Here is a 13,235-nt window from a genome sequence, read left to right as displayed (position 1 = left end):
TGCTGGGCGACCCTCCTCTGCAACGCTCCCAGTTGTCTAGATTCACGGCTCCAGCAGGGGAGTCTCACTGGGCAAATCTACTCCACGAAGTTCCCTGCATTCCAGGACTACTGAATTCCAGGGATCCTTGACCAGTGGGAGAGACTCGCGCGGCGGCTCTGAGTTGGTCCCGAGTCTCTCAATACCTTCTCTTCTTAAATCCTGAGTCCTGTCAAAGGGCCTCCAGTCTCCTGTAGGTGTCTCAGGAAGGGAGCCGCCCTTCTGATGAGGATGGCCACACCCTCAGGAATAATTCAAAATGCCTGCACCAGCCTCCAAAGAAGATGGGGAGCCCCAGCAAGGGAGTGCTGAGTCAGCACAGAGGCAAGTGCAGTGTCCCTCAGCAGTAGGGGGGCAGGCAGGCAGACTCAGCGATGGCATCTTACCTCAGCATGGGAGTCAGTGGGACAGCTCACAATTATTTTTAACTGGGAGAAACAAACTACTCTGCGACCATAGGCTTTTTAGTAGGTCACCAATGAATGTCAGGCGAGGAGGGAAGAGCCCAGGAAGATAGAAGTGCCCAGTATCTCCAGAAGAGTGAAAGATTAGGCAGGAATTAAGCCAATGGGAGTAGGGTCTCTGGACCAGTCAGCAGCAGCCAGGAAGGAGATGGAATCTGACCAGAAATGTTCACAGTGGGATTTCACATGTTGGACATGACCTCATTCTGTCCTTTCTGGTTCTCACAGAAGCTAAGGCTGCAGAGTAAGTTGGGTTCTAAAGTAAAAGCATAAAAGATTTCACTGTGCTTAAGATAAAGCATGAGTGCACCTTCAATTTCATTCAGTCAGCCCTCCATATCCGCAGGATCTACATCCATAGATGTGACTGTCCATACATAGAAAATATCCAAGGGAAAAAAACTGCATCTCCACTGACCACGTGCTGATTTTATTTTTTCATGTCATTGTTCTCTAAACAATACAGTATAACAACTATTTACAAAGCATTTATATTGTATTAGGTATTATGAGAAATCTGGAGATGATTTAACAAGTATCAGACAATATGTGCAGGTTATATGCACTTACCCTTTTTTTATAGAAGATATTTAAGCATCTGAAGATTTTGGTATCTGAGGCACAAGCCTGGAACCAATCCCCCACAGATACCAAGGGACAACTGTATAGCAATCATCTTCAAAGTGAATTAACAATTACAATTACAATGTGTTTTAATATTATCAGGCATATTTCTAAGCAGATAATGTAGGTTTCTGAGGCTTTTTAGTTAGTAAAGAACCACATTTTACCATGTTCACTGCTATACTTCTATTCTCTCCTTAAACATACTATATAAGATTCAAATTTTAACAAATCACTACCACACAGCAAAATCATGTAAATGTTTCCCTTAAAATCTGCTTTAGGACTGGGGATATAGCTCAGTTGGTAGAGGATTTTCCTCGCATGCACAAGTCCCCGGGTTCAATCCCCAGCACCATGAACATACCAAAAAAAAAAAAAAAAAAAAAAAATGCTTTAGATTTTAAAATAATATTTCTGGTAATATTCCTTATCTGAAACATTTGAATTTCTGTAATTTTCAGATTTAACAAATGAAATACAGAACATGTACCACACATTATATAACACAGAGACTGAGACAGCCCCACGTAATTGAACACATCCATATTTCTGTATGCACACACAAATATTCACAATGAATAGGACAAAGACAAAAATTGGTTTCAACTAAAATGTGATTTTGCAAATAAGAGTCTTTGAGGTTTGGGATTTTAGCATTTTGGGGATTTAGGGATAAGAGTCTATGATCTATCTGAACCCAAAGAATCCCACAGGTCACAATGACAAGCCACAGCAGAACTCAACAGAGTTGAAGACCATTCATGAGAAACAATGCAATTCTGTCAGAACTGGGGGAACCAAACCACAGAGAAATCAGTGGGAGTAAAACAAAAACAGAACAAGCAAATCAACTTCTGAGGATGGTACTCTAGGAAAAAAAAATACAGAACTAAAACCAAACATCAGGATCACCAAGTGCCCACTGTAATCAAGTGCACAACAGCCTTTGGCCAACCAAGGAAAACTCAGTCCCCAGTCACTCCCTAGAACCCAAAATATTTCTAGGAGAGAGGACCTTGGCAGTACTAGAAAAATGCAATTCCCAACATGTCAAGAGCCAAAAAGTGGGCTGGAGATGACTACTCATTCACGCACTTCATCCAGAGGTGAAAGGAGAAGCAGAAGCAATTACTGAAAAGCCAGGGGCTGGCTGATCACAGCCCTCCTGAAGAACGTGCTTCCTGGCCAGGTTTCTTAGCTGCCCCTCCTTGTTCCCATCACAGGAACTTGGTAGTAGCAGCTTTCATGAAAAAAGCTGAACATTTCTGCTTCAGGTCAACTTCAATAACATGTTGGGACCACCAAATTACTAACCAGTTTAAAGTAGCTTCTATTTAATAATGAAGAAACATTATTATAAAGCAAAGGACACAGAGTATATATTGGTTAAGAAAGACTTTGATACATAATATGGTGGTGTGTGGGAAACAGTACACAATACACTTAAGGAATTCATAAGGATCTAAAATTGACAGAGGAATTTATTTTCTCTGGCACATTTTTAATAAAATGAGCGTCAATATATGAGACCTGTAATTAATATAACAGACTTGTAATTTCTATTCACATGCTAAACTTCACCTTTTACATTCAAATGGTAACAACTCACAACCTTAACTTCATCATCCCACTGCTCATTCCATAAGATTGGAGAGCTGACCAGTATAACAAAACATATTTGACACAGAAGGCAGCAAAGTAAATTGCAGTGATTGTCTCCTACCTCTGCTCGGCCCTCATAATAGGTTAACATGGACTTTGTAAGTACAAAAAGTCTCTCTTTGTAGTTTAAGGGTGATGTCTTCTTTTTCTGCTGGGACCTTTTAATAAGAATCTCTTCTAGAATACTGTTAAAATTCATCTCGGTCTTCTGATCACTCCTTCTGCTGCCATTGAAGGTACCAGTATTCTAAAGTGAGAAAATAAACAGTGAAAATGTGACATTTTAATTACTCAAGGATGTTGTCATTTCAAATTACCAATATAGCTTTTCCTCTCACCCTAACTAGACCCATGAGCATTATTCTCTGAGCCTGGATTGAGACTTCCCTGGGCAAAAAGGCTCAGCGTCATCTCCTACCCACTCCCCATCCTGCCGCGTCATTTCACAAGAAAAACTAATCCAGGCTTCCCATGAGGATGACTCCCTCGTTTGTTTCTCCCCAGCATCCTTCAGCTCTCTAGCAAGCTCTTCTTCTATTTGATTGCAAGGAACAAAAATCTCAGAGGGAAAATTCATTTCACTGTGTGACCAGATGTTCAGGCCGACACTGACTTGTCTCAAGATGCTGGTGCACAAAACAGAGGACCGCACCGACATCGCACACTCTTGAACAAAGTGAGTTGCCACAGTGGTAGATTCAATTCACACTCCAGCTCTGAGAAGAGGATGCTCTCCACCCAGCACCCTCGTCACCAGGACCACAAGGATGTTTTCTGGTGTCTACACGACCATACTTCACAGTTCCCTTCTCTATGGCTCCTGCCTCAACCATAAAAGAAAGGAAACCAACTCAGTCACAGCTAAACTCATTCAGGAAAGAGTCCACCTGGATGAGAAGGTCCTCAGTCCTGTGTCAGGAGCCCATCTCTCCATACTGTCCATACCTACACCAGGTCCTGTAATAATCAACAAAATTTAAAGCTGAAGACCCAAAAATACTCAGAAAAGGTCCAAAGATCCTTATTTAAGATAAACTGAATGAATGACAGCCCTTTCTTCCCTTGCCTCCAACACACCTTTTCAAGAAGTAATTGCATTGAGGAAAAAGGAGTCACATGAAGAGCATTAAGTGACTACTAGACAGCAGAGCCAACGACTACTGAGGGATTCTACCATCTTCATACTCAATCTGATACCTCCAATGAGCCCTTATAACTCTTCCACCAAGTGGCCATCATCCAATCAGGCTCCTCTGTTTTTTTAAGGTTACCTTGTAACAGCTTAACCTCTGAAAACCAGTTCCTTCATTTATAAAGTATGGAGGGAAATACCACAAGATTAATGTGAGGTTTGAATGAAATGTGGGAAAAATATTTATTATGAAAACACTACACAAATTTAATTATTGTTAAACCATACTGCTATTCTCCTCAGAGCATTTCAACCTCACATCTGGACTATGACGGCAGCTGCACCACTGGCCTTCATTTCCCCAAGCTTTTGCCTTATTTTATTCAAACTACATACCCCGTATTCCCGTTGAAGCAGTCTTCAAAGATTGATCATGCCATTTCAGAAATCCTCAGTATCTCTCCAACACCTGCAGGACAAACAAAAATTCCTTACTCTGACCCTGGAGATTGTCCACAATCTGGTTTCAACCTGACATCCAATCTCTAATTCCACTATTCCCCAAACAATTCACATTTCAGTCAAAATAGTCAGTTAATATCTAGGGACTCCTTTTGCAGTATCCATTCCCTAATCTAGAAAACTCTCCCCAGTCCTCTCTCCATCTATGAAAACTCTACCAACTCAGAACTCGACTCCTTGATGTAGCCCTTCCTGATAACTCTGATGGATTAAAAACCTTCCAATTCCTGTACCAGTAATCTCTTACTCATCATACAGCAATCTGTATGATGAGTAGTATGATAAGTAGCAATTAATGTACATGTTGTGGTTTGGATCTGGAATGTCCCCAAAAGCTCATGTGTTGGTATAATGGCTCTAATACAGCAAGGTTTGGAGGTGCGGATTTTAAGCAATGATTAGCACTCTAACCTCATCAGTGGATTAATCCATTTGCTGGATTAACCACTGACAGGTGAATGGGTAGTAACTGCAGGCAAATGAGGCATGGCTGGAAGACAAAGGTCACTGGAGATGTGGCCTTGGACTACCACTATCCCTGGCCCCTTTCTCTCTCTCTCTCTCTCTCTCTCTCTCTCTCTCTCTCTCTCTCTCTCTCTCTCTCTCTCTCTCTCTCTCTCTTTCCTTCTGGGCAGCCATGAGCTGAGCCGTTTTCCCCCCACTGTGCTCTAAACCATGATATTCTACCTCACCTTAGGCCCAGAGCAATGGAGTCAGCCTTGCATGGACGGAGACATCTGAAATTATGAGCCAAAGTAAACTTTTCCTCTAAGTTGTTCCTGTCAGGTATTTTGGTCACATCAACAAAAAGGCAACTAACAATACATATGTTAATTTCTCAACTAGCTGTTAAGCTCCTAAAGGAATTGTTTTCACTCCTAAGGGTACACTAGACTCACCTATGGAGTTGTTGTTGATGTTTTTAATACTGATGTCCAGGTTCCACCCCTTACTCTCCTTTTCTTTTTTTTTTTTTTCTTTCCTATACTTGGTCTTGGGTGAGGACATCATGATGATACATGCTAGTAGAATTGAGCATCACTATCATAAACAAAGGAACTAGGATCTTGCACTTCTTTATACTTTTGTTGCTACTTATAGTTGTCTCTCAATAAGAAGTTAGGTTATGGACCCTATTAACCCATGAGCTGTCCAAACTACTCAGAGAAAAGCTCTTCTTCTCTTTGCCTCTAAGGTGGTCTTCTTATTCCATATTAAGATTCTGGTACTCTATTTTGTTTTCCTGAGAAACTGTTGGTATGCAAATACCCCTTCTTTAGAAATTGTCTTTCATCTCCGTGCAACACATATTCAATACAAGGTAGAAACGACTACTTACAAGAAAGGTTACCAGAAAAAGTGAGCTATGCTCTGGAGAACAGCCCACAAAAAAAAAGTGTGGTTCCCAAATCAGTAAGCAACACCATAGTTACCAAATGGGAGGCAGGCTTTTGGAAGGCCCAGAGAATAACTAGGATATGACTTATCTTCAGTTCTAGAAGCAAAAGGTGTCAACATCAGGGATAGGAAAAAGATTTCACATTGCATGCTCTGAGGTAGAGTGGAGTTCACCTTATCTAATTTATAGGACAGATAAATAGTCTTAAACAAAATCATACCATTTGAATGGAAAGGAATCTTAGCCATCATCTAACTCATCTCCCTCATTTCACAAATAGGCTAAGATTTAGAAAAGTTAAGAATCTTTCCCAAAGTAACAAAAACCAGGACTAGAAACAAAGCCTCCTGGTTCCAAGTAAAGGGCTCTCTCCACCAGTCCATACCATATTATTAAAGTGCACTGCTGTTGAAATTCATGGCCAATGGGGAATCCTGGCCAAAGCAAACCCTAAAGTTCACAGGAACACAAATGAAGGCCAAGTCTTCATTCAATGCAAACATTCACCTTGGTTCTCTCCTGAAATTCCATTAAAAACAGGTAGTTTGTGGTTGTTGTAGGAAAATTGTGTCAGATTCATTCCCTGTCTTTCCTATTCCTAACCCACCTCCCTTTCCTTCCATTCCCCCTTGTCTAATCCAATAAACTTCTATTCTCCCACCACCACCCTTATTGTGTGTGAGCATCCACGTATCAGAGAGAACATTCAGCCTTTGGTTTGGGGGATTGGCTTATTTCACTTAGCATGATAGTCTCCAGGTCCATCCATTCACCAGCAATTGTCATGAAGTCATTCTTTTTATGGATGAGTGATACTCCGTTATGTATCTATACCACAATTTCTTTATCCATTCATCTGTTAAAGGGCACTTAGGTTGGTGCCATAGCTTGGCTGTTATTAACTGTGCTGCTATAAATATTGATGTGGCTGTAATACGGGTAGTGTATTCATATATGAACATAGGAAAGTTATGACTGACTCATTCTAGACTGTCTTTCCTATTCCCATCCCCCTCCTTTCTCCCTACTCCACTCAGTCCAATGTGGTGAACCTCCCCTTCTCCCTCCCTGCTCCCCTGCCTACTGTGAGTCAGCATCTGTATATCATAGAAAGCATATCAGAGAAAACATTCAGCCTTTGGTTTTTTGGGGTTTGGCTTATTTCACTTATCATGATATTCTCAAGTTCCATCCATTTACCTGCAAATGCCACAATTTCATTCTTATTTAAGAATATTATTCCATTGTGTATATGTGCCACATTTTCTTTATCCATTCACCAGTTGATAAGCTCCTAGGTTGGTTCCGTAGCTTGGCTATTGTGAATTGAGCTGCTATAAACAAGGATGTGGCTGTATCACTGTAGTATGCTGATTTTAAGTCCTTTGGGTATAGGCCAAGGAGTGGGATAGCTGGGTCAAATGGTGGTTCCATTCCAAGTTTTCTGAGGAATCTCCATACTGCTTTCCATGGTGATTGCACCAATTTGCATTCCCACCAGCAATGTATAAGTGTACCTTTTCCCCCACATCCTAGCCAACATTTACTGCTGCTTATATGCTTGATGACTGCCATTCTGACTAGAGTGAGATGGAATCTCAGTGTAGTTTTGATTTGCATTTCTCTAATTGGAAGAGATGTTGGAAATTTTTTCCTATATTCATTGACTGATCATATTTCTTCTTCTGTGAAGAGTCTGTTCAGTTCCTTACCCCATTTATTGATTGGGTTATTTGTTGTTTTGGTATTAAGTTTTCTGAGTCCTTTATATATCCTGGAGATTAATACTCTATCTGAGATGCATATGGTAAAGATTTTTTTTTCCCATTCTGTGGACTCTGTCTTTGCATTCTTGATGGTTTCCTTTGCTGTGAAGAAGCTTTTTAGTTTGATTCCATTCCATTTATTGATTCTTGATTTTATTTCTTGCACTTTAGGAGTCTTGATGAGTTCCTAAGTCAATGTGATAGAAAGTTAGGTCTACATTTTCTTCTAGTAGGCTCAGGGTCTCTAGTATTAATGCCTAGTATTTGACCCACCTTGAGTTGAATTTTGTGCTAGGTGAGAGGTAGATAAATTTCGTTCAGCTACATATGGATTTCCAGTTTTCCCAGCACTACTTGTTGTTGAAGAGGTTATCTTTTCTGCAATGTATGTTTATGACTCACTCTTTATTCTAAGAATTAGCAACTACAACCTAAAAAGGGTTAAATATGAGATAAACACATTTTTACTTATTTTTCAGGATAAACTTGAATCATAGAGTTCTTTCTTTTTCTTCCTCTTACTGATTACTGTGAAATTTAAGTGGATTCACTTTAAGTGGTAGTACTCTGGCACCCATTCTCAACTTGGCAACTTGAATACTAACTGCATATTGATGGTATCAATGTTTGTTCATGTTAGTCAGTTTTTTGATGCTATAATGAAATGCCTAAGGTAGCTAACTTTATAGAGAAGAGGTTTACTTAGTTCACAGTTCTGGAACTTTCAGAGCAAGGTATCCATGGATCTGGTTCTGGTTCTCAAACATATCACACTGTGGTAGATGGTAATAGTGGGAGCACGTGTGAGGGCAACCAATCACATCTCCCCATGAAGAGTGATGAGGCTCAGGCCCACATAACAACTCTCTCACAACAACCACCTTAACCTGTGTGTCAGCACGCCCCCAGTGACCCAAGGACCTCCCACACAGCCCCACCTCTTACAGGTCTCATCTCCCAACATCACCACATTGAAGATCAAGCTCCCAACACACAGACCCTTGAGGGGCAAATCACATCCAAATCATAGCAGTTGGTAAAAATCCATTTGACAATATTAACAAAATTAAAGGCTATCTGAGAGTTAAGAGTAGGGGTGGGGAATAATCACATCGTGATTATATTTTTAAGAGTTCCTATCATTTAGATATACACACTGAAAAATCTACAGATAAAATAACGTCTGTGCTTTGCTCCATAATCTGATGAGGGGTATGTGGGAATATAAACAAAATTGTTTGTGCGATAACTGCTGAAGCTGAGTGAGGACTAGAGTTTCAGGTTTTCCAACCCTCATTCGTGAATTCAATAACTTTATGCTAAGGCACATGACAAATACATGGCAAATACAAGAGGTTTCTTATTCTATTCTATTTTTACTTATGTTTGAATTTTTCCACAATAAAACTTTTTAGAACATATTCAAGAGAATAACACGGTTTTGCATGTCCCAGTCATGGAACACTCTGGAACCAGTAAAAAAGAAAATAGAAAAAGGGAAAAGAAGAAAAGGGAAGCAGAGGAGAAAAGAACTAAGGTAGTAGGCAAATAAAAGAAGGAAAAGGTAGGTGGGCTTCTCTTCCTCAAGCAGCTTTACTACCACTGTGCCTAGCGAAGCCCTTCTAATAGACTCAGTGACTCCATGAAGCAGCCTGGAGCCTCATGATAATGTAATGTGACATTCCCCCTAAACAAACAGGAATGTGTGGTTTCTAGCCACCAAAAATAAAACCACAGTCTATTGCAACATCTGTCCTTGTGATAACTCCTCTCTTCCCTCTACGTATTTCCTTCCCTTTTCCCTGCTCAAATTTCATGGAAACCAAAGTTTGGTTTCAAGTGTACAATATAAGACAAGAAAGATTCTGTACTAACTAAGCAAGTACCAAAGTATAGTGGGCAGTCAGGCATAGTGAGTATATCCAAATTGCAGCCTTCTTATAAAAGAATCAATGAAAAGATCCTCAACAATTAATGTCACAATTGAACTACTTAGCCCAGTAGAATGAGGCAGCAAATTTGACCAAAGACATTTTTACCCTTATTTCTAGGCTGTATGATTCTTAGTGAATAAAGGATTTCCAAAACTGAAATGTAAGCTGTTATATGCCTGCTTTATAAGAAGGAAAAATGAATAAACTGGTAAAATACTAATTCCATAGGAAACATATCTCATCCATCACTTATAAAAAATAAAAATTATAAACTACATTCAAAAATGTCATGACTTCAGCCCAATCTAATTATTGTTTGGAAATGTCCAGTGACATTTTCATAAGTCCCCTCAATGATGAAATGAACTGATAACATACTCTCCTGGTCTTTGCTCTATCCATCATTGGCATTGTCTGATTGGTGTTTTTAAATATAGCTACAAATTCTTTGACATTCCTCTCATTAAGAATCAGGGTCTATGTCCCCTCACCTGGAATCTGAGTGGGTGGGTGGCTCCTTCAACCAATTCAATACAGCAGAAGTGATACTACATGACCCATGAGCCTAGGTCATTGAAGCCAAGTAGCTCCACCTAGTTCCCTGGGCCTCTGGTCCTTTGGACACTCCCTCTTGGAACCCAGCCACCATACTGAGAGAATCCCATACCAAATGGAGAAACCATACACAGGTGTTCTAGTGCAGAATTCCAGTGAAGCCCAGACTTCAAATCATGCCAGCCCAGAAGCCAGTCATGAGAGTGGGAGAGCTTCAGATGATTCCAGTCCCCACTCATTTCAGTCATCCCAGCCAATCAAGTTTTTCAAGAGAAGAGCCCAGACTCTGTGAAGCACAGACAAAACATCTCCATTGTGCCTGTCCAATTGCCAACCTCCAGAATTCATGGGTATGCCAAAATAGTTGTTCATGTGTGCCTTTACATTCAGGGTGGTTTCTTACACAGCAGTGGATAACTGGGACATATACTGAGGCTTCTTCACCACACCATTCTCATTCCGCTTTCTCTAATCCCTGTCAACCTTCTTCCCTCTCTCAAATACTTCCTTTTTCACTCAAGTCACCTTTTCATAATTTTCAGTATGTGAGCCAATTTGTCCACAGGAATAGTTTCAGGCATTCATTCTGACATTCATTCATTCATTCTGACATTTACTGCATTCCCGTGATGTATGAAGAGCCATGCATGAGGCATCCGGGTGATTACAAAATTGAAGAAGACATGATCTTTGCTCTGGAGAGGCATGGGAAAGACTGACTTAAATACAGCAACACCACACTCCACAAAGGGCTATAAAACTGACATTCGTGAAGTATCTTGGAATCACTGCCAGCCCTAATAATCACCAATCTGTAATCACTAAAGAGGAAACAATGGCCCCTTTTCAGAGTATTACAGATGACATCAATGAGAAAACAACACAGGATCAGAATTTTAACAGATGGCTAGAAATCTGCCAACACGTGAATCAACGTAGATGTTGATGTTCTGATCTTGACACCCACGTCCTCATATAATGGATACAGAGATTCTTTTTAAAACTTATTTTATTTTCATCAGAATCACCAACAGGAAATAAAAGTTTAAAAAGGCGTGTGTTTACTATTTTATTTTCCAAAGTTTTACAGTGAGTTTTGAGTGTTTATTTTGAGTATTTAAACTCCACCTGAGTTTTAATTTTGAGTTTTTTTATTAATGTAGGAATGAAATTTCAGAGAAAAGCGATAGGTTTAGGTACAGAAAAATGACTTTTAATTACACATATTATTGACTTTTCAGACTAGATGCATTCCAAGCACAGGGTTTAAATGAAAATAAAATATAACTAGAATTTTTCTATCTAGATTCAATTCTAGGATCAAAATTACGTGCCCATGGGGAGAAAAATTATTCTGTACACGTAGTATAAACCTTTAGAAAGAAACAAAGAAATGATGTTGGTACCCAGGCCATTTTTAGGCAGTAGGGACCTGAGGAACAGTTGCACAGAACTTCCAGAATTTTTCAAAGGTTTGAACAGAAACATTGTATTTTATACAATTTTCCATCTCCCATTACCCCATTTATTCGTATGACCTTCTCCAAAGCAAATAAATTTTTGTCACTCATAAATCTTCCCTAACATATAAAACTCCTCAAGCTAGAAACTCCTCCCTTTGGAATATCACCTGAGCTAAATCTTAATGTCACATTTTGCCAATAAAGTCCGAAAATTACATGAGCTGAGAAATCATTTTCTATAGGTAAATCAATACCCAATTTTTCCAGTACTGTGTGAAATTCTAAAAATCAAATTTACTTTAATAAGTGACAGTGATATTTAGAAAGCCACAACAGAATAAATTAGTTAATATGTGTATGTACACACATCACACACATACATAAACCTCTGGTCTCACCAAATTATTCTAAAGCACATTTGTTTTTTGTTTTTTCCTGAGTACTTGGTCTTACACAAATCAAGCAAAAGAAATTTTATTTGGCATAACCTGGTGCCCAGAACATTGAAACGAATTAAGTATTCGGTAAGTGTTCAGATGACTTAATGATTTCACTTTATTTAAACTTCGCTGTACTTTCTTCAGAAGCCAAACCTGAAGTAAAGGAAGCATCTACTTCAGACCCATCACCACTTTTAGTTTCTCTTACTGTCACTGAAAAGACTTGAAGGAAACTTCCTATTTCAAAAATATCCATCTGCATTTTAAATCAGCATTTTGGCATCATAAATTAACCAACAACCAACAGGATCCTTTTCTTCTAAGATGCTCCTGAGGATGGATCCTGTGCACAGGAGTTCTTTTCCCTGTGAGGGCAAGAGGCTCAGTTTCCCCATCTACCTGAGGGGCCCACACCGGTCTCAGTGTGTCACTGATGAATGAAACGATGGTCTTCCAACCAGGTTCTCTCGCCCTCGTCACTTCAATGTGACAATCTGCCCACAACTATTCTGAATTTCCTATTAAATATATATATAAAGGGGTATTCTCATGGTTTAGAGAGACTCTTCTGTCCTTAACAAGAAAACTGAGGGCAAAACTCAAACCCTGAAGTCCCTGGGACATCATTTATAAGATTCAAGGACGGAAGCCGTTGATCTCTACTGCTGTCATTAGCCCTTCTATTTATTATTCAATTAATCAGTGCAACTTAATGTGCTAGCAGCCCATTTGCTCTCCACATAACTACCACCTTAAACACATAAAAGTCAGCTGCCTAGAATAAGCACGCACCTTTCAACATATTAAAAGACCAATTCTTTCTTTGAGTTAGGGTCCTGATACCTTGCCCAGGTTGGCCTGGAACTCTAGGGTTCAAGTGATCCACCTGCCTCAGCTTCCCAAGTAGCTGGCACCACAGGCACACACCATTTCATTTAGTTTCTAAAAGACCAAAGTTTAAGCCAATCCCCAAGAAACAAAAGCTGAATGTTTTCTCTGTTAAGTGGATAATGATACATAACAGGGGCGGTGGCGATGGGGGGGAGTAGATAGTGGACTGAGACAGACATTATTACCCTACGTACACGTATGATTACCCAAATGGTGTGAATCTACATTGTGCACAAAAATGAAAAGTTGTACCCCATTTGTGTACAATGAATCAAAATGCAATCTGTAAAAATAATAAAAATAAACTGAAGGGCTGGGGACATAGCTCAGTTGGTAGAGTG

At 39.7% G+C, this 13,235-nt stretch overlaps 1 protein-coding gene across 1 annotated transcript in view; it reads right to left on the bottom strand.

The window, feature by feature from the left end:
* The window catches only part of TEC (tec protein tyrosine kinase), a 123,944-nt gene that overhangs the window by 86,109 nt on the left and 24,600 nt on the right, over positions 1-13,235 (bottom strand). The window contains exons 2-3 of the mRNA XM_079153926.1: positions 4,321-4,393; positions 2,854-3,039 (exon numbers count right to left, since the gene is read on the bottom strand). Of these exons, the coding sequence (XP_079010052.1) occupies positions 2,854-2,991 (138 nt within the window). The 5' untranslated portion in view covers positions 2,992-3,039; positions 4,321-4,393. The remainder of the gene's footprint in view (positions 1-2,853; positions 3,040-4,320; positions 4,394-13,235) is intronic.

This window comes from Sciurus vulgaris (genome assembly GCF_902686455.1).
Source record: "Sciurus vulgaris genome assembly, chromosome: 9".
Taxonomy (NCBI): Eukaryota; Metazoa; Chordata; class Mammalia; order Rodentia; family Sciuridae; genus Sciurus; species Sciurus vulgaris.
This window is presented reverse-complemented; position numbering and strand designations above follow the sequence as displayed.